Genomic DNA, 20,159 nt, shown 5'->3' with positions numbered 1-20,159 from the left:
CCCAACACCACCTGATGACCATTGGGATTGACTCCAGCTTGTCCTGTGACCGTGAGAAGGGTAGAGTAGAAGGTGGATGGATGAATTAATCTAGTCCCATGTCCCATTGGTCAGAAACATCCGACAGGTTTTGAAGGCACCACCTCCTCCTTCACTGCCTCTTCCCCTCCCTTCCTTCTCCCTCTCTCTCCTCCACAATGGGCGTGGCTCTACAGCAGGACATGTGATTGGTGCAGAGGACAGTGTGTGCGTGTGTGTGCATGTGCTGCGCTGACCAGACGAGGTGATGATGATGATGATGCAGTGAGTACAGAACATCTGTTTGTTCTTTCTCTTCTTCTTTTCCTGTCACTATCTCCACCTGTGATGTCACTGTCCAGCATCAGGAAGCTGACTTAGAGAGTGTGTGTGTGTCACATCCAGGAAGGATGTGATTTCTGCTCAATATCTGCAGTGGCGCTGACATCACTTCCTGTTTTTATGTGTCTGAAGTCTTAGTTAAGCATTTTAACTGGATAACTAGTCAGACCTCCAGGTGGTTGGTTAGTTTGGTTGACTTATGAGTCAGTTAGTTGATAAGTTTGTTTTCACTAACAATATGTTGTTGGTAAAATAATGTTTCGACCTGAGTCTGTGTCTGTGTCTGTGTCTCAGGGGAACTGAAGAAAGACTGCACCTCATTACTGTAAGTGTGTATGTGAGAGAGAGAAGGAGCCAGTGAATGGGTGAAAGGGTGTGTCGGTGGGTGAGTTAGAGTGAGGGAGTGCAGGAGAACGGTTGAGTGTGTGATGGAACAGAGAGAGTACGGTAATAGTTCCAGAAAAAGAGAGAGAGGATGAGAGAGTGACAAAGTGAATGCTGGAAGTCAGAGTGAGAGAGTGAGTCAAAGTTGTGAATGAACGAGTGTAAAGACGTACTACAGTTTTCCTATCATGCCTCAGGAGAAGAGGAAGCTGCAGACAGAGGTGGAGAACAAGCGACGTCAGCTGGAGGATGACAGGAGAACTCTGCAGCACCTGAAGGTCAGTGGTTGGTCAGGTGACTGATCACAGACACAGACACAGACACTGACACTGACAGTCCAGATGTTTCTTTGCTCCAGTCTCAGGCAGTGAGGGAACAGTGGCTGCTGGACGGAGCCTCCTCTGCTGGTCCAGACCAGGACCAAACCAAGACCAGGAACCTGGAGGCCACCATCAGCAGGTCTAACACGTACCTCATATGAGCCCCTCTCCCTCCCGGCCCCTCCGCTTAACACCCCCCCACCACCACCACCACCACCGTCCCCCAATCTGATCAGTGTGTGTTGGTTTCAGGTTGGAGCAGGAACTGGTCAGTCTGGAGACTGGAACACACACCAGTGTATGGACACAAACACACTCACCACATCAACATCATCACATTAGTCTGCTTGAACTGTGATAATCTGTTAATCATCACAATGATCTGTGATTGGTCAGGTTTGATTTCTTTGTTTACTCTTATTACATCAGTGACTCTTCCTTGTCTCTCCTGTAGGTGGCACCAGGACTAATCAAAGGTACATTTCTTCTTTTCTCTTTCCTTTTTCATTTTATGTAATCATTTTTTAACTTTTCCTCTGTGGTCAGAGGCAGAGGTCAAAGGTCAGGACGCTAGGCCTACATGTCACATCTTCCAAGGTAACACTGTGGTCAGATCTTAGTAACCAGCTCACTGCTGTCACACAGTCCACCAATCACAGTCCAGCAGTCAGTTCACAGCCTCCCCCATGAAGACCATTAAACTCTGTCTCCTTCTTTACAGAGGTCAAAGTTCACACCAGCTCTCAGATCAACCAGCCAATAGAATGTGCAGAACAACTGAAGAGAGGTGAGAAAGAGACCAGGACCAGGTTCAACATGATCTCAGGTTCAATGACCAACCACAGACAGATCAAGGTCTGACTGTATGTCCCTCTGTCTCACAGCGGTGTACTCAGTGGAGATCACTGTAGAGAGAGACAAGTCAACTGGAGAGACTCGGGTTTTGTCCACTAACACCAAACTTCCTGTCGACCTGTCTTACCATGGGATCAAAGTTTACGAGGACGAGCAGAAAGGTGAGCTGGTCCACTAGTTCACTCAGCTGTAGTGATGTCACTGCAGTCATGTTGCTGGTACAGTGATGTTGCAGTGACATGACCTTTAGCACTGTGCTGAGGTCACACTGCAGCAGTGACCTCAGCTGTGACCTGATGGGCGTTTCCCTCTGCAGTGGTCCATGAGATGAACGGTGAAGACGGCGGTCACCAGCTCAGTTGCTCTGAAGTGGAGGAGCTCATACACAAGGCTGACGAAGCGTCGATGATGTCACAGACAGTCGACACCGTGTCCTCACTCCCGGCAGCTGAGGTGCAGGAGGAGGAGGGGCTGGTGAGGGAACCCCCCAGTCTGAGTCAGAAATCCATATTTCCAGTAGAGATTCCAGGACTGGAGGCTAGACCAGCCCCTGAGTCCAGTGTAGCTGAGGCCAGCACCGAGAACCCAGTCACCATGGTGTTCATGGGATACCAGAGTGTGGAGGACGAGGCGGAGACCAAGAGGGTCCTGGGTCTGCAGGGCACGGTGAAGGCCGAGCTGGTTATCATTGACGATGCCAACAACAAAACATCAGCTGGGGGCAGGGACGAAGACAAGACCAGCGGTAGGGCTGGTACACAGGGTCTTCCTCCCCTGATCTCCACCCCCCAACCAACGGCCACTAAACCCCCAGAGTCCATGATGGCAAAAACCAAGGAGGCCATCAAAGAAATGCCAAGAAAGTCTTTGGGGAACACCCCAAAGGACCCAGTGGGGAAGAGAGCCCAGGACCCCCACGGGGACTGTGGGGGGGACCCAATTGGGGAAGCAACTAGCGAGGTGGTGAAGATAAAAAAAGAGAAGCAGCCCTGCAAGTGCTGCACCATCATGTAATCCCTCTGCTTTAAAGTGGAATCCAGGAACCAATCCAGTATGGAGACCAAACACCAAAACCTCTGAGCTCCACCCACTGCCCTAAGCCCCGCCTCTAACACGAGGATGTCGTTTTTCGGCTTCCTGTGGCTGCGCTGCACTTGTATATCGAGTCTGTTTAACTTTTCTACTGATCGTGGCACTAACTGACACAACTGCTAATTGTTAGCATCAGTATCAGCGTTACCTTTGACAGTAGCATGAGCCTCTGAGTTAGCATTCATGTTAGACTTAGCTTAAAAAATGATCAAATGCTTCATTGTCCGCATTCGAGTTCATCAAAGTGTCAGCGTTGTCAGCACTAGTATGAACTGCAACGTTAGCTGTGTCTGCTGAGTCGTTCAATAAAAATGTGGAAACAAATTCAAATCTCCAGGATTTTTTCGTAAAACTTGATTTAACCCTGTTTTTAAATAAAAATATTTTTGAATTGATTGTAGCTATACATCATTCATCATTTGTGTGGCTACAATCCCTCTTCCTGGTCCATTTCCAGCTGGTGAATAATGGATGCATATAAATAAAAACATACCAGTTGTTGCTTTTTTACTATTACCAAGAATAAGAATATACCGTGATCCAATTAAGTTAAAATGATAACATTTGGGAAATCAATACAAACACGCGACACATCCGGGGTTTATTTTGAAAGTGACCGGAAATGACTATTTGAGAAGTTCGAGAAGCGCCCTCAGCAGTTGGAGGCGGACGAACCGGATCAACAAGAGGCGATTTAACCAGACAACCTTGTAGAAAAGGGAAAGTTCGTATCAGTCAACATGGAACCGGTGTCGGTTTCTCTGTCTGCAGCTCCAGTGCAGGAGATCGACGGCAGCGTCATGGAGGGAGTGAGTATCCTCGCCACTAACGCTGCTAGTCGCAGACTACCGTCGGTGCTGACTCATCTCACTGATGCACCATTTCTCTGTTTCCCGGCGTCGCTTCTCCACAGGGCGGACAGATCCTGAGAGTCTCCGCTGCGCTTTGTTGCATCACCGGCACCGCAATCAAAATCAGCAGAATCCGCGCCGGCAGAAGCACGCCCGGGCTCAGGTGAGCGTAGCTAGCAGGCTAACGTTAGCCTATTCATTCCAGACAATCACAATGCGCACGGAGTTAACAGAGAATAGGAGAAGAACACAGATCATCACTGAAGTTTAGACACAAACGTTTCAGACATTTTGCGGAGTAAAGGGACGACTCATCACACAGTGGGGCAGAACCGCTGCTATAGTCGGCATCAGTCCAAGCACCACATCCTCCCTGCAGCATGTCATTGTTCCAGAACAGCCTGCAGTCGGACTGACACTTACCAGTTGATTTTATGATCAAAACTTTCCAGAATCGTTAAGTCGACCTTAACGAACGACCTTAAATCTTCAGTCAGCTTTGACGTGAACGTTAGCCAAAGGTGTAAACACAAACAAAATTGTCAGTGCAGTACTTGAAAACGTGTTGTTCATAAAGAATTTTTCCGAGTACCAATACATGGATACCATGAATAAGAATACTACAGTGACTACGTCATTCATTCATCTATTTTGCTTGATGCCGTTTACGAAAAAGAGAAAAAAAAAGTTTTTCACTGATATGATATTTTTATGTGAGATGGTGTCTTTATAATGTGTTTTTGTGTGTGTGTGTGTGTGTGTGTGTAGACCACAGCACCTCACTGGCCTACAGCTAGTCTCGGAACTGTGTTCTGGTGGTCTACAGGGAGCCAGCATCGGCTCCACCGACATCTGTCTGACTCCAGGAAAGATTCGCTCTGGAAACCACACAGCCGACACACACACAGCAGGGTGAGGCTCTTATGTTCACATGTTGAAGCATTGGCAATATCTTAACAAACATGGAACGCTTTCACAGTTTGGGGGACTTGGTTGGATTGGGCCAGGACTGTTTTTTAAAGTAGAACAAACAACCCACACTAGAATCAGGACTGATTCCTGGTCAGGGAAAAAACAGGCTCATTAACTGTCCAGGACCAAACACAGGAATTCATCCCATAGATCCACACTCAGCTGCAATCTAGTCTTATGGTTGTGTGTCACTTCTCCAAACTAAACTAAAATCAGTCGTTTTCTCTCCGAGGTTTGGTTTGGCAGTGAGGGGTTTCCTGTTAGTAAGCTTGTTGGTGACTAAAAGCTTTTTCCTGGCAGTAGCCATGTTTTTACCCTTATTTGAAGGCAGGGGGCGCTCTTCTCTCTCTTTCTGTCAGGAGTGTGTGTCTCCTGCTGCAGCTGGCTCTCCCCTGTGCTCTGTTTGCTGACTCCACATCTCAGTTCAGTCTGAGAGGAGGAACTAACGCAGAGATGGCTCCTCAGGTGGACTACACACTCAAGGTCGGATACACACACACACACATCCTGTTGTGGTACCTCTCATGTAATCTCTGCGGCGTTCTCTTCCTGCTTATTCATGTGACTTTTTCTCTACTTTTCATCTTCTGCAGGTTTTTAAACCTATCGTGGAGAAGTTTGGTGTTCACTTCAACTGTGACCTGAAGATGAGGTCAGTGGGGGCGCTGGGAGGGGGGTGGGGGGTGTCTGTGTTTGTGTTTCTCACACTGCAGGTGTGTGTGTGTTTCAGAGGCTTCTATCCTAAAGGTGGAGGTGAATTGATGGTGACGGTGAATCCTGTCAAAGAGCTGCAGCCTGTCACCATGACTGACAGAGGAAACATCATCAAGATCCACGGACGAGCGTTTGTTGCTGGAGTCCTGCCCTTCAGAGTAACTTCAACACGCACTCAGACAGTTAGCTCCCTAGCTAACATTTAGCTCTTGTTTTAACCTCTGTCTGACTTTGTGCTTAATTAGCTTTAGTTTGTTGTTCAGAACACTGAGTAGTAGCTACTCAACTGATTTTTTTGGCTAACTGTTATCTCTTTCTCTGTTAACATTTTAAAAACCTTCTAATTTCCTTCTTGTTTTTATTTTTATTTTGTACGTTTTTTGTTTTTTTTTTTACCTGCTCCAACTTTTGTCCTAATTTTAGCTACTTAGAGGGGAATCTCCAACTCTTTTTTTTGTAACTTTTTAAACTAATTTAATTATTTATTTTCTGGTTGTTATTTACGTTGTCGTCGTTCTTTACGTTGTTGTGTACGTCAGTTAGCGAAGGACATGGCGTCAGCAGCTGTTCGAACCATCAGGAAGGAAATTAAAGAACTTTACATCAACATTCAGCCACTGCAGGAGAAAGACAAGGCCACTGGGAACGGCAACGGAATCATGTAAGCCCCGCCCACCCTGCATCTCTGATGGTGTCAATTTGTTTCCTGCGTTCTCATTGGTCGGTCTCTTCTCTTGCAGAATCTTAGCCGAATCATCCACAGGTTGTTTATTTGCAGGTTCAGCTCTAGGGAAAAAAGGTGAGGATGCTGTGCTTCATCAGCAGGGGGTGAACTGGAGCTGTTTTGTCACATATTGCTTCTTCCTGTCCTGTGTGTGTTTCAGGAGTGACGCCAGATAAAGTGGGGATCGAAGCAGCGGAGATGTTGTTGAGAAACATCAGACACAACGGCTGTGTAGACGAGTTCCTGCAGGACCAGGTCTGTGTGTGTGTGTGGGGGGGGGGGGGTTAATGTAAGGGTTAAGATTAGTCGTATATCTGTATCATTTCTGTGAAGACCTCACAACTGATGAAAACCAGACTGTGTGTGGGGGCTGTACTCAGATACACGTACACACACGCGTACACACACACGCTTGCTCACAGGTTGTATCCTTCTTCAGCTCATCATCTTCATGGCGTTGGCGAAGGGAACGTCCAGAATCAGAACCGGAGCAGTGACGCTGCACACACAGACGGCCATTCACATCGCTGAGCAGCTGACAGAGGTCAGGGGTTCGACTGCTAGCCAACAGTCTGTGCTAACACTAATCTGAACAGCTGCTCTCATTTACTAACGTTCAGCGAATTATGATCAGTAATCAGTGAAGTAATTCAAACCTTTTCTTTTTCAGGCAAAGTTTACAGTAACAAAATGTGACGATGGACTGAGTTACATCATCGAGTGTCAGGGGTCAGGGGTCACCAATGGTCATTTGTAAACACACACACTGTACTACACACTAACACACAATGTACCACACACACGTACCCACACTAAGACAGACACACACACACACTCACACTCTCAGGGTGTAAAAAATAAAAGTATGTTTTCAGCCTCGACTGTCTCTGTTCTGTCTGTTCTTCTGTTTCCTGTGATGTCACTGAGCAGTGGAACATCATCAGTCACATGACAGTGAACTGATCAAAACAATCAGTGTGGGGTTGTTGTGGCTTCATAGCGTAGCAGTTAGCAGAGTCCTGGGTTTGACTTCCAGAGAAACCAGCACATCCCGTGTGGCAGCCTGTGAGCTGTAACTGCGAGCTCAATGGCGTCTCCTGTGGCAGCCTGTGTCTGTTGCATTGTGGGACGAGTAAGGGATCCAATTATTATTATTATTATTGTTGTTGTGTGTACAGTGGTGGCAGCAGCATCCTGCCTTGTTTCCGTGACGCTGATGTCATGAGCACCTCTGACCTCTTTGAGGCGCCGTTCAGCAGAAACCTGATGCGGCTGGAAACTCCGCACACAAGTGTAAGGTGATCTGGATCACCTGACACCTCCTGGACTCCTGGACCGCCGTCTCTGCTGCTGCTTCACCACAGCATGACGCCGCGGGGGGGGGGGGTGAGGATTAGAATGATGCATAGGTTAATGTAAGGGTTAAGATTAGTCGTATATCTGTATCGTTTCTGTGAAGACCTCACAACTGATGAAAACCAGACTGTGTGTGGGGGCTGTACTCAGATACACTCACACACACGTACACACACACGCTTGCTCACAGGTTGTATCCTTCTTCAGCTCATCATCTTCATGGCGTTGGCGAAGGGAACGTCCAGAATCAGAACCGGAGCAGTGACGCTGCACACACAGACGGCCATTCACATCGCTGAGCAGCTGACAGAGGTCAGGGGTTCGACTGCTAGCCAACAGTCTGTGCTAACACTAATCTGAACAGCTGCTCTCATTTACTAACGTTCAGCGAATTATGATCAGTAATCAGTGAAGTAATTCAAACCTTTTCTTTTTCAGGCAAAGTTTACAGTAACAAAATGTGACGATGGACTGAGTTACATCATCGAGTGTCAGGGGTCAGGGGTCACCAATGTGCATTTGTAAACACACACACTGTACTACACACTAACACACAATGTACCACACACACGTACCCACACTAAGACAGACACACACACACACTCACACTCTCAGGGTGTAAAAAATAAAAGTATGTTTTCAGCCTCGACTGTCTCTGTTCTGTCTGTTCTTCTGTTTCCTGTGATGTCACTGAGCAGTGGAACATCATCAGTCACATGACAGTGAACTGATCAAAACAATCAGTGTGGGGTTGTTGTGGCTTCATAGCGTAGCAGTTAGCAGAGTCCTGGGTTTGACTTCCAGAGAAACCAGCACATCCCGTGTGGCAGCCTGTGAGCTGTAACTGCGAGCTCAATGGCGTCTCCTGTGGCAGCCTGTGTCTGTTGCATTGTGGGACGAGTAAGGGATCCAATTATTATTATTATTATTGTTGTTGTGTGTACAGTGGTGGCAGCAGCATCCTGCCTTGTTTCCGTGACGCTGATGTCATGAGCACCTCTGACCTCTTTGAGGCGCCGTTCAGCAGAAACCTGATGCGGCTGGAAACTCCGCACACAAGTGTAAGGTGATCTGGATCACCTGACACCTCCTGGACTCCTGGACCGCCGTCTCTGCTGCTGCTTCACCACAGCATGACGCCGCTGCCCGGATGATGCAGGACGGATCCCGCAGTCTGCAGCCCGGGCTCGGACCAGTACCAGGACTTGGGTCAGGGTCAGTTCCAGGCCCTGAATCTGGACCAGGGCCAGGAACAGGATTTGGGGTAATTCCAGTGACTGGAGGTCTTGGGTCAGGATTGGGACCAGGAACAGGCCTTGGGCCAGAACCAGGTTCTAGTTCAGCTCTCCATCCAGGATCTGGGCACGGGTCAGCTGCTGGGTCAAACCGTGTGTGGATCTCTCTGATCGCAGGTGAGTGTTGAGGGTCCGATCTGGGTAACTGTTCAGTGACGCATTCCTGGTTTTAGTCTTGATTACTGGGTCTGACCCATTAAACCAGATCCTAAAACTGTTTAAGGACTGGAGCAGTTCTGGAGGTCTGTGAGGGACTGTTCGAACCACGGTCAGTTTTAGGCCCAGGTTTAGTTCAGAGCCTGGGCTTTTAGGAATGAACTCCACCTGGAGCGCAGTCCAGACTGGGGACCATAGTCAAGATCCTGCAGGAAACATGTAAAGATACAGTTTTATCTTGTACAGTTACAAGATAAGTTTTAAGGGCACTGACCCCAAACCAGCGCCTCCTCCTCCTCCCATACCCCCCACACGCGTAGCAGCATCAAGAGCTTGAGGGTGCTGCATCCCGCTGAAGTCCAGCTGTGTGTGGATGGTTGTAGATCTGTGGGGCAGGTATTTCTAAAGTACATGTGAGTAAAGAAGAGTATGAGTATGACAGCATTTTATGACACAGGTACAACACACAATGCTAAGTTCCGTTAGCCTGAAAGATGTTAAAGTTTAAGCCGTGTCTTCTCCAGGGGGCGCCAGAGCACTTCAGGGAGGATGTAAAATAAGGTCATGTACAGGACAACGTGTAAACTATCTCACTTTGTTGTGAATAAGTGGATGGATCGGTTCCAGGTACAATAGACGTTTCTGTTGCACAGCAGAAACATTTATTAATTTATTCCCTGTCCCTTTAGGGACTCCATATAAATGCACAAATGAATTAGGAAGAACAGGTTTCTTCGACTTTGCCATGTAAATAAAGAAATTCGTTTATTTATTTATTATCAAAATACTAGTAATAATCAGTTAGGTATTAGAACCATGGAAAATACACGTTTTTGATTGATTTACTGCTTTGATGGACGGCACCCGCCCTTTTACGTGAACGTCTCTCCCGCGGGGCAGACGTGAATTTTATTAAGAGCCAGTAAAATTTAGCCAACTCCTAAAAATAAGTCGAGGTGAGAATAGACCGATTGTTTTTCTCTGGCTGAACCTGAAGGCTTCAGTACAATTTTTCCTAACTGACCTTAAATGTAGCATAATCAGTCCCGCTCTCTGATTGGCTGCGGTTGCTATGGGAGCGGTTGAGGTTGCTATGGTGACACCCGTCTTAAGGAGGGACTCCGTAAATCCAGGTTCCAGACTCCTAAAGCTCCGGGGTTTCTCGGCTAACATGCTAATACGCTAACAGAGAGTTATTTTCAGTAAACTGCGGAAAAAACACGAAGAAGTCGCGGTTTTAAGCGTTTAAGCCACAGAGCAACTACCACACGGACCGACGGAAAAAACTTAGAAGTTTTCAGTTTTTTAATTTACTTTAAACAGTTTGTTAGATGCTAACCTGTTAGCAATCAGAAGTTTATAGAAAGTGTGGAAGGAAGCTGAGGTGAGGGCAAGTGGGGGGTTCCGGAAGTTCCCGGTCCTGCTGGCCCGGTTCAGAATGAACGATGACCAGGAACTGCAGGGAACCGCCGAGTTCATCCGAGGTAAGAGGTTCGATACCAGGACTTGAAAAGAACGACGTAGGGTTAATTTGAACCTTGAAAAGACCCAGAAACTCAAATATAAAGGTTATTTTTCTATTTAAAAAATATGACTTTGTTTTTAAAAGATTTCAGTAACTTGTATTAACCTAGTTATATACAAACATTTATGAAGTTATTTGGACCAATAAAAGTCACAGTCTGTTAGAATAATTTGGTTTCCTCCTCCCTCTCTCTGTCTCTCTCAGATCGTCTGTACTTTGCCACTCTTCGCAGTAAACCTAAAAGTACGGCCAACACTCACTACTTCTGCGTCGATGATGAGTTTGTCTACGAAAAGTAAGTCAGTCACGTGACTTGCCACAATGCACCCTGGGAGTGTCGGTCCTGATGGCTGTCCACTTGACCGAGTCATTAACTACTGTCAGGTTCTGTCAAGGGACTTAACACCAGTGATGGCAGTGTGATGTCATTATGGCGTCATCATGACGTCAGGTCATTGTGTTGTCTCTGTGTCCAGTCTGGTTTTAGACCACAGCAGTACCAGGAAAGAGCAGATACTGACGCTTGTTTGGACCAAAATCAGATCCTGTTCCACAGGTAGCACTATCAGAGAGTAAGGAACCTACTTACTTAGGAGGTGGAGCTTGTTGGCTCACAGCTTCCTGATTGGTGTGTTTTATTTCCCTAAACATCTTTAAAAAGTTTTAGAACTATTCCTACAGAACAGCTCTCTGTGGACTATGGACTCAGAAGTAACCATCAGAAGTCCAGGTACTGTTGAGACAGACCAGACACCCTGGAACTGAATGACTCCTTTTTTTTTTTTTAAACAAAGCAGAGAACCTGACTGACGTGACCATCATTGGACTGTTACTGCTGTGGAACTGAGGTTCAGTTAGAATGGTTCCTGGAACCGAAATCTCCTGGTACTTCATGGTGGAAACTTTTTGAGAGCAGACCATGTCCTTGTAAACTGTTTGTTCTGTTTTAATTGGCTAAACTCACACAGACTTAGGGTGATATAAATGTGATGTCATTATCTGTCTCTGCCTGCAGCTTCTATGCAGACTTTGGTCCGTTGAACTTGTCCCTGTTGTTCAGATACTGTTGTAAACTCAACAAGAAGCTGAAGGTGAGTGAGAACCACACCCCCCCCAGGAATGACCACAATGCAGTGCACATGCTCACACACACACACATGCACACAAACAAACAGATACTGAGCAGACAGATGACAGATTGATGATGTCACCAGCAGCTAGTAAAGTGACCACACTAACCAAGTGTCCAAAGTGAACTGACCAGTTTTAACCAGCTGTACCTAATGGTGTGGCCACTGTGTGGGTGTTGTCTGTTGTGTATATGGTTACCATGGTGACACTGGTTTGATGACAGATGTCATACCTGACAACTACTGCTCATTGTGGAATGAGAGCATTATTTCTTCCCAGCATGCTTTGCACATAGAGGCGTTTGTGTGTCAGGTGTTAAATCAGCAGACACACTGGATTCAGACTCCTCCCTTCTCCCCTCTGCACCTCCTCTGTCTCTTCCTCTTCTTTTTTTCCTTTCACTCTTCTCCTTGTCACCTCCTCCTCTTCATCCTGCCCTTTCTGTTTGTTTCTTCACTCCTTCTCCTCCCCTTCCTCTTCTTCCTCCTCCTTGCTACTGACCATTTTAATTTTCTTCCTGTTCTTCTGTCGCCTCCTTTCCTTCTACTCTTTGGTTCCACTCTTTTTCCTTTCTCTTCTTGTGCATCTTTCTTTTCTTTTTTTTGTTGGAATTTTTTCTTTGCCTCCTTGAAACTCCCTCCTCCTCCTGTACCTTCTTCTGCTGCTCCTCCTCAGTCTTTCACTCTGACCAGGAAGAGAATTGTTCACTACACCAGCTTTGATCAGAGGAAACGTTCAAACGCAGCTGTTCTGATTGGAGGATACGCAGTGAGTGCAGCACTTCCTCTTTCATTACCTCCACAATAAAAGCACAAGGTAATTTGATTCATGTTTACCTACAGAGACACTGATCACATGACTGTGTGTGCATGTGTGTTTTTTGTATGTGTGTGTGTCAGGTAATTTACCTGAAGAAATCTCCAGAAGAAGCTTACAGAGCTCTAACCTCTGGCTCCAACGCCCCCTACCTGCCCTTCAGGTTAGTGCAGTAATTTACCGTAATCTATACTGTACATACAAAAATAAAAAAAAATTACAATTCTATTACAGGTATAATCCTCCACCTGTGTAGTACTGTAAAACTACTATTAATACAATACAAATAATTGTATCTTAAAATACACCAATCACACAGTAGTGTTCCCTCTCGATATCGTGGTTCTCCTTTCACTATAGCGGGTTATATTACAGTAAACTTTTTTTTTTTTTAATTCCTGTATTTTAAATTTTTTTTGTGAAAAACATTTTCTTACCTAAACAATTACACAGTAAAAACATGGCAAAGAATAAACTAAAAGACATCAGTGGTAGCTTTGTTTACCTAGAGGCCTGATTACTCCAATTGCGCTTACTTGCCACTCCCGTGCTCTCCTTCTTTCCCATAATGTGTATTTAATTTATTACGTTAATTAATACATATGTCTTATATTTTCATTATACAACCTTACTGTGCCTATAATTGAGTGGGAAAGGTTACTACAGTCTAGGGAGGGTTAATAACAATGTGGGGGAGGTTCGTCAAGGCTAAGTATATACATAAATAATATAATAATTATCTTACCTCTACTTCGCAGATTTTCCCTTTTCACAGCGGGTCTTTGAACGCAACTACCGCAACAGGAGAAGGATCACTGTAGTACAGTACCAAATAACCACTACAGCAGAGTAAAACTTATATGACAACATTAGTCAACAATATCACAGGATTCTCCAGTTGAAAACATGTAGTACTACTATGAAATATTTAGGTGTTCCAAGCAAGTATGACACAGTACAATTGTAGTGGAAGTATTCATCCTTGAAACAGTACTACAGTACCTTCAGTACTATTGAAGGGATTTTTGATGAAGTGTGTGTGTGTGTGCGCGGACAAAGCATCTTTTGTTGTTAGCTTATGTAACAGTGTCATGTTGTTGTGGCAGTGAGGCGTTCACTGACCGTCTGATTGCTCTGAATATTTTGTTTCTCGTAATTAATTCATAAATGTTAATGAACAAACTGATTACAGTTGTCAGGTCATCAACAGTCGTGTGTGTGTGTGTGTGTGTGTGTGTGCGTGCGTGCGCTGCAGGGACGCAGCCTTTGGAAACTGCAGCTACAGCCTGACTTTGCTCGACTGTCTTCAGGGCATCAGAAAGGTGAGTTGACTGTCCCTGTTCTGACTGTCCGTACCTGCGACCATGTCCTCCCCACAGGAGGATGACGTTATGTCTCTTTGTACTTAAGGCTCTTCAGCACGGCTTCTTCGATTTCGAGACCTTCGATGTGGACGAGTACGAACATTATGAGGTGAGAGGACTCAAGCTCATTGGCTGAGAGCAGCAGCGCCCCCCTCTGGGTGCCACGTTCACTCGTTGCTTGCGTCTGTTCACAGAGGGTGGAGAATGGAGACTTGAACTGGATTGTTCCAGGGAAGTTGCTGGCCTTCAGTGGACCCCACCCCAAAAGCAAGGTGGAGAACGGTGAGTTCAGGGACAGCAGAGGAAGAACCCAGACTCAGACACACTGGCTGAAACTCTGCCCCCTGCAGGTTACCCTTTGCACGCACCTGAGGCCTACTTCCCTTACTTCAGGAAACACAACGTAACGACAGTGGTGCGTCTGAACAGGAAGATCTACGACGCCAAGCGATTCATGGATGCCGGTTTTGACCACTTTGAGCTGTTCTTCGTAGACGGCAGCACGCCCAGTGACGCCATCGTCAGACGATTCCTGCACATCTGTGAGAACACAGACGGAGCTGTTGCCGTGCACTGCAAAGGTCAGGATGGACCTTAGGTCGTCTGTGATGTCGCCTGTGTGTCATGTGACTGTGCCTTCATGATGTCATTTGTGTGTGTTCTCCGTGTCAGCTGGTCTGGGCAGGACAGGCACTCTGATTGGCTGTTACCTGATGAAACATTACCGCTTCACAGCAGGTGAGGCCATTGCGTGGATCAGGATCTGCAGACCAGGCTCTGTGATTGGACCGCAGCAGAACTTTCTGGAAGAGTGAGGCCATAAATCTTGACATGTTGGATCAGAATCAGAACCAGGATCAGATCCTGAGACAGAACGGTTCTTGCTCCTCATCTGATCAGAACCTTCTCCTGGTCTTTATCTGATCACAGGAAGCAGGCAGAGCTGTGGCTGCTGGGCGACAACGAACGCTCCCAGAAGTCCCAGTTGGTAGAGAGGGCGGGGCTTAACCTCATCACCAGTATGAATGAGCTGACAATAAGTCCCCACAGCAGAGTGGACCAGCAGCAGGAGGTCTCTCACACACACACACACACACACGTGCACCAACATAGCTGTATAAACACACACATGCTCAGATGTAGTTTTGTTTTGCAGCCAACAGAGGGCACTGACGGACTAACTCTGACTCAGGGAGATAAACTGAGAGCCTTAAAGGGTCGACGACCCCCTCGGTCTGTTACCACAGGAGCTCTGAGGTCAGTACCAAACTCACTCACTCACACACACACACACACACACACTCACACACACACACTCACACAGTGACCTACTGTCTGTGTTTCAGGGTCGGTGAGATGAAGATTCACAGCAGGTCGACGACTCAGCCGCTCAGGTGACCCACATCGATTTACCCATCTGTCTGGTAGTTCATCTGGTCTGATGGTTATTGGTAGTTAGTTGGTTGGTTGTACATTTAATTAGTGTTACTTAGTTGTTATGGTCATTAGTTGGTTACTAAGTTAATATGTTATTACCTAAAGTAATTAGCTGCCAGTAAAGTCACTGGTCAGTTCTAGTTTTTAAACTTTAACTTCTCTCCTGACTCGTCAATCACTAATCTTTAACAGGTTATCGATGGGGAGTACCCAGGGCCCCGCCTCCCCCCTCAAGACCACCAGGTTTTCATCGTCCTCTACTTCTGCTGCAGCCAAAAGGATTGGGAGGAGTGCGCCACCTACAGGCTCAAACATCAGGAGGTGAGTGTTCAGATATTTTTTCTACACCCTCCAGTGACATGTTTCTCCTGCACCAATGTCCATAGGGAAAATCAGTGATTTTAGCTCACAGATGCAGGAGCTGCTGGTCCACTGCTGCCTTCTGTGATTGGTTTGTGCGCTGCACACAGATACAATGCACAGCCTATTGACGTGTTGTTTTGGCACGTGTGTAACATCCATTTTATATTTACCCCGTCCCCTCCTTCTTACTTTGCCCTGCCCCCAGCTCAGCTCTGGGCTCCCGATTGGCCAGTTCCCTCAGTGACCTGTATGCTGCAGATGTGAGGGAGGGCAGGACACCTCCCTTTGCCCCATCCCCTTCTGCTGCCCCCTCCTCCTCTTTGGCCCCGCCCACTCTTTGTCGCTTTTCTAATGGTCCAATCGGCATGCAGCACGAGGTCAACAACAACAACATCCGGCCTGCGTACAGGGGTCTGGGGGCTCATGGTGCCATGACATCAGGACGCTACCTGAGCCGTTCCATTCCTGTAAGTTCCTGACATCTGTGACATCGGCTCAGGCACCGCCCACCTCCCCAATACTTTGTTAGGTTAGCAAATATTTGTGTGTGTGCGTGCCCAGTTCATGAGACTGATCAGTCACTCTGTCAGCTGTGCAGTTCTTCAGACAGTTCTATTTCCTGTTCTGCATCAAAGGAACTTTCTTTTTTCAAGCCCAACCCCTACCTCCTGACCCGCCCAGCCCCCTACAGCGGTTACACAGTTGACCGCTATGTTAATAGCATGTTATACATTTGACATGCTAATAAAATGTCAAGGTTTTAGCATATTGTCATTGACATGATGTTTATAGACTCCTCCCTACATGTCGTCAGTAGCCTGTTATAAGGCTAATGGCATTAGCATTTACATTGCTTGCAGGCATATATTGCATAAAGTTAGCATGCTATCTGTAATGTTTTGTTTTTATTAAACCAGCATATTGTTTTTAGCATTTAGCATATTGGTCTAATAGTACTAGCAGTCAGTAAGCATAATCCAAGTAGCCGTGTTTTCCTGGGCTGCCTTTAACCTGATGGCATGTTAGCATGTAATTACCATGTTGTCGTTACCAGATTATTAGCATGTTGCTTCATTCACTTCATTTATCGTTCAACCTTTCCAACCTTCTGTTTGTTTCCAGTCTCTTCAGTCGGACTTCGCTCACTACTAAAACTGCACCGACCTGAATGGAGGTCTATGATGAGGATTTCCCACAATCCTCTTCGCATGCTGGACGCCACGTTGTGTGGAAGATTTTGAAGAGATTTTACTTTATATTTGTACTTTTGTGACAGAAGTAGAAGAAACCTATTTTTATTGTAACAAGAAGAATTTAGTTTATTAATGAACTGAAGCGTCAGCTGATGCTCTGGGGTCACATGACAGTGTTTTCTATTTTTAAACCAGAACAAAAGAGAAATGGGGACTGATCCAACCAAGGGAGGCTAACAGTTACAATATGAACGTTAGCATGTGTGCGTGGTACTGTGTGAGTATGAGAGTGTGCGTGCGGGTTAGCATACATGTGGTTCAAGCGTCTGTGTGTGTCGGCATGTTAATTGTGGCATATGAATGCTAGCATGGTTCTTGGGATGTGTATGGTCTGAGTGTTAGAGGATGTTTGGGTTGTTAGCATGTTTGGTCACATATCTAAGTAAGTGACAAAGCATAAAACAGTGTGCGTATGTGTGTATGAATGTTAGCATGTGAGCTCAAAAGTGTTGACATGTGCTGACTGAGTCTCAGCCAGTCCTTGTTTAAGCTGAGCTAACAGTGTACGTCTAGTCTTTATGCCGATAATAATTATACTTCCTGTTAGTGGACACTTGCTGCTGATAGGCTCACTGGAGTTTGTCTGATTTGGCGTTATCTCCTAACAAATGGACCGTATGGATGACAGGAAATGATGTACATACTATCAAAATAAAAGGTTGAAAGGGACAAATTAAAAAACAGCAGCTAATTTACCACAGGAAATGACCTCTGAGAGTTTCTCAACAAAATAAAACAAGTGCCTTGTGCTGACCTTAACAAAAGGCTTTTATTTTGAAAAGATTTAAGTTTTTGATGCTAAAAGGTGACATGTTAACGTCTTGGACACAAATAAAACAAATATCTCCTCAGTTGGGTTTCGTTACATGTCCCTGAACTCGTCAGCAGATTCTGGTCACGTGACTCTTCATCATCAGGTGACAATGATCAATCAGCAACTGATCAATACCAGGTCAGTGGTCAACAAGGTTGTTTATCAGAGCGGGCTGTCAATCAGTCACTGACCGCACTGTGAAGAACTGACACTGTTAAAGCCTCACACTGTACTGTGTGTGTGTGTGTGTGTGTGTGTCTCTGTGGATTCACTGGATCATAGTTCAGACCCTGAATCTACAGCAACTGGACTGTAGTTCACCTGTCAACCACCAGGTGTTTTTACAGCATGGCTAACATTTAACACTTCTGTTGGTTTACTGTGAAAAGTCTCACACTGGTGTCAGCAGTTTGTTCCAGCGTGAATTGGTGACACATCTACAGCGCTTGAGTCTTGACAGTGGAGTGGAGTGGAGGCCTTGGAATGCAGTGTTTCTAAATGTCCTGCAGAGGGCGTAGTGCTGTGTAGACACAGCGGAGGGGGGCAGTGTGGGGCAGCTCGGGGCTGTTTTTTCACTGGAGGATCAGACTGTATTATTCTGCTGCAGACTCAAAGAGCGACGACACAAAGGAGACGCAGCTCCGACGTTTCCTGGGATTCACTCGCTCCTTCTCTCTCCCTCTCTCACCCCTTCCTCTGTCCATCATGGCTCCACTCTTCTGTCACCTCGTCACAGGTGAGACTCTTTATTACTAATGTTTGAAGCTGTGCTTTCACTGATCATAATTTGACATATTATTAATGTTGTTAGTGTTGTTGTTATCACTAGTGTTGTTATCATTATTACTGAGATCGTTCCAAATGAAACAGTTTAACAAACACATATAAAGATGACCAGATCCAATCAAACCAATACCCCCAACCCCTCTCTACCAAACCTGATAGAGAAAACCAGTGATTTTACACTCAGCAGCTGTTGATCCACTGCTGCTCCATCACTGAGGTCTAATGAGTTCCTCTGTGACTTTACTGTTTGAAATCCTTTGGGGGTCCTCACCCAGGACGGGCAGGTGGACAGTAGCAAAACTCTAGCAAAAATCTACAACTTTTTCTTTCAGTTCTAGTTTTCAGTACAGATGATACAGATGAGGCAGGAGCATGGAGCTTTTCCGTCCTTGACCATGCAGCTGCCCAACCAGGCGCTGATGCTCCCGGTGAACACTGACTCTATAATCGAGGTATCGAAGCACTGTAGTAGCGTTGAGGAGATGTTGAACTTCCTCAGCCGTCTGAACCAAGGTGGTGATGTGAAATGTCCATGTCAGGTCCTCAGTGATGTGGACACCATAAATCCTTAGAGTGTGAGTGTGATGGCTCCCTATATATCACCAGGGGTTTTCCTGATGATATATACAGTATGTGCCGTGGCTCAAAAAAGGTTGGGAAACTCTGCCTTAGTGATACAAACTGGCCACAAGAGGCAGCAGTGGACCAGTAGCTTTTGAGTCTCTAAAATTTTCTTTCTCTGCACTTTGGTCTGTGAGTGATTCACAGTCTCCTTCATCACCATTCTTCTGTGTGTGTAGGTGTGTGTTGTGTGTTAGCTGACCTGGAAATGTGCTAACTGTTAGACAGACCTTCCCAGCAGGAAGTTAAAGTTCTGTGGCCCATTTCTCTCAGGTGGAACCAGAACTTCTGTTGTCATTTCAGGTCCAGGACTGAACTTATTTACAACAACTAACCTTTTGTTTACATTTTTATATGCACACTGACATAAAGTGACCACTGGAGGGAGCAGTCGAAGGCTGAGAACCTTGTGGGCTTCTGTGGAGACTAGAACCTGAACCAATGTTCAACGTTGGTCTCCTCTCTTTCAGCTACACTGATGATGTCATCATGGTGTGTTCAGGCTCTCCGGGTCACCATGGTTCCTCCCAGACCCTGGTTCAGACTTGGAGAACGTCAGCAGCTGCTCTGCTTAGCCCAGGACTGTCCTTCCATGCCGAACTTCTCTTGGTCTCTGCTGGAGGACCGGCCTTTCACTGCCTCCATCCAGACCAACGGAACCAGATCTTTGGTGGTCTTTGATCCTGTACTGATGGAGCATGAGGGGGCGCTGTTGTGCAAAGTCAGCTGTTTAGCAGAGAAGAAGCAGATCTTCGCTGACGTCCGTGTTTACGGTGAGTCCAGAGGCAAAATGTTTTCCAAAGACTACACAGAACCCTGGTTCTAAAGTTCTCCTCCTGTTCCAGCTCCTCCATCAGCTCCTGAGATGACAGGTCTAGATCAGCTGAGGCTGGGGTTGGAGTCCACTCTGACTTGCCAGGTATCTAACGTCTACCCTGCTGCACTGCTGAAACTCAGCTGGTCCACCCCC

The 20,159-nt window shown here is 46.3% G+C and overlaps 4 protein-coding genes across 9 annotated transcripts in view; all 4 read left to right on the top strand.

Moving 5' to 3' along the window:
- Positions 1 to 22: 22 nt before the first annotated feature.
- palm1a (paralemmin 1a) lies at positions 23 to 3,353 on the top strand. Of its 4 annotated transcripts, none has more exons than XM_017041142.2 (10): positions 23 to 303; positions 655 to 685; positions 945 to 1,022; positions 1,103 to 1,203; positions 1,317 to 1,362; positions 1,519 to 1,540; positions 1,611 to 1,661; positions 1,786 to 1,851; positions 1,949 to 2,080; positions 2,236 to 3,353. In XM_017041142.2, exons 1-10 carry the CDS (start codon positions 287 to 289, stop codon positions 2,931 to 2,933), a joined length of 1,242 nt encoding a protein of 413 aa, XP_016896631.1. In that variant the 5' UTR covers positions 23 to 286; the 3' UTR covers positions 2,934 to 3,353. The 4 variants fall into 4 exon arrangements, with proteins under 4 accessions (XP_016896631.1, XP_008336029.1, XP_016896625.1 ...); XM_008337807.3 differs by having other exon boundaries at positions 942 to 1,022; positions 1,617 to 1,661; XM_017041136.2 differs by having other exon boundaries at positions 942 to 1,022.
- A 262-nt stretch (positions 3,354 to 3,615) lies between these two features.
- Positions 3,616 to 7,102, top strand: rtca (RNA 3'-terminal phosphate cyclase). Its single transcript, XM_008337248.3, has 11 exons — positions 3,616 to 3,820; positions 3,925 to 4,025; positions 4,631 to 4,774; positions 5,194 to 5,317; positions 5,428 to 5,486; positions 5,565 to 5,706; positions 6,088 to 6,209; positions 6,289 to 6,347; positions 6,433 to 6,527; positions 6,712 to 6,816; positions 6,943 to 7,102. The coding sequence occupies exons 1-11, from the start codon at positions 3,752 to 3,754 to the stop codon at positions 7,027 to 7,029; spliced, it is 1,107 nt and encodes a 368-aa protein (XP_008335470.1). The 5' UTR covers positions 3,616 to 3,751; the 3' UTR covers positions 7,030 to 7,102.
- A 2,934-nt stretch (positions 7,103 to 10,036) lies between these two features.
- On the top strand, positions 10,037 to 17,946 carry cdc14ab (cell division cycle 14Ab). 3 transcript variants are annotated; one of them, XR_003052220.1, is made up of 16 exons: positions 10,039 to 10,563; positions 10,809 to 10,899; positions 11,620 to 11,695; positions 12,411 to 12,503; positions 12,635 to 12,714; positions 13,807 to 13,873; positions 13,962 to 14,024; positions 14,110 to 14,197; positions 14,266 to 14,496; positions 14,588 to 14,726; positions 14,846 to 14,987; positions 15,072 to 15,172; positions 15,262 to 15,309; positions 15,545 to 15,673; positions 15,921 to 16,244; positions 16,838 to 17,946. XR_003052220.1 is itself a non-coding variant. In XM_008337231.3 (16 exons), exons 1-16 carry the CDS (start codon positions 10,518 to 10,520, stop codon positions 16,865 to 16,867), a joined length of 1,686 nt encoding a protein of 561 aa, XP_008335453.1. In that variant the 5' UTR covers positions 10,042 to 10,517; the 3' UTR covers positions 16,868 to 17,946. The 3 variants fall into 3 exon arrangements, 2 of the variants coding, with proteins under 2 accessions (XP_008335460.1, XP_008335453.1); XM_008337231.3 differs by having other exon boundaries at positions 10,042 to 10,563; positions 15,921 to 16,182; XM_008337238.3 differs by lacking the exon at positions 15,921 to 16,244 and having other exon boundaries at positions 10,037 to 10,563.
- A 360-nt stretch (positions 17,947 to 18,306) lies between these two features.
- Positions 18,307 to 20,159, top strand: part of vcam1b (vascular cell adhesion molecule 1b) — a 7,476-nt gene continuing 5,623 nt past the window's right edge. Inside the window, exons 1-3 of the mRNA XM_025063966.1 lie at positions 18,307 to 18,518; positions 19,660 to 19,962; positions 20,035 to 20,151. Coding sequence (XP_024919734.1) covers positions 18,488 to 18,518; positions 19,660 to 19,962; positions 20,035 to 20,151 — 451 coding nt within the window. The 5' untranslated portion in view covers positions 18,307 to 18,487. The remainder of the gene's footprint in view (positions 18,519 to 19,659; positions 19,963 to 20,034; positions 20,152 to 20,159) is intronic.

The sequence above is a fragment of the Cynoglossus semilaevis genome, chromosome 2 (assembly GCF_000523025.1).
Source record: "Cynoglossus semilaevis isolate Cse_v1.0 chromosome 2, Cse_v1.0, whole genome shotgun sequence".
NCBI lineage: Eukaryota > Metazoa > Chordata > Actinopteri > Pleuronectiformes > Cynoglossidae > Cynoglossus > Cynoglossus semilaevis.
This window is presented reverse-complemented; position numbering and strand designations above follow the sequence as displayed.

What these genes read in the sequence shown, in the direction of transcription:
- palm1a (XM_017041136.2), top strand. An exon ending in CTGGAGGCCACCATCAGCAG is followed by an intron (nt 1,204 to 1,316) that starts GTCTAACACGTA and finishes TGTTGGTTTCAG; the next exon opens with GTTGGAGCAGGAACTGGTCA. An exon ending in AGACTGGAACACACACCAGT is followed by an intron (nt 1,363 to 1,518) that starts GTATGGACACAA and finishes TCTCTCCTGTAG; the next exon opens with GTGGCACCAGGACTAATCAA.
- rtca (XM_008337248.3), top strand. Translation starts at nt 3,752, where the DNA reads ATGGAACCGGTGTCGGTTTCTCTGTCTGCAGCTCCAGTGCAGGAGATC. An exon ending in AGGTGGACTACACACTCAAG is followed by an intron (nt 5,318 to 5,427) that starts GTCGGATACACA and finishes CATCTTCTGCAG; the next exon opens with GTTTTTAAACCTATCGTGGA. An exon ending in AACTGTGACCTGAAGATGAG is followed by an intron (nt 5,487 to 5,564) that starts GTCAGTGGGGGC and finishes TGTGTGTTTCAG; the next exon opens with AGGCTTCTATCCTAAAGGTG.
- cdc14ab (XM_008337231.3), top strand. Translation starts at nt 10,518, where the DNA reads ATGAACGATGACCAGGAACTGCAGGGAACCGCCGAGTTCATCCGAG. An exon ending in ACGAGTACGAACATTATGAG is followed by an intron (nt 14,025 to 14,109) that starts GTGAGAGGACTC and finishes GTCTGTTCACAG; the next exon opens with AGGGTGGAGAATGGAGACTT. An exon ending in CAAAAGCAAGGTGGAGAACG is followed by an intron (nt 14,198 to 14,265) that starts GTGAGTTCAGGG and finishes TGCCCCCTGCAG; the next exon opens with GTTACCCTTTGCACGCACCT.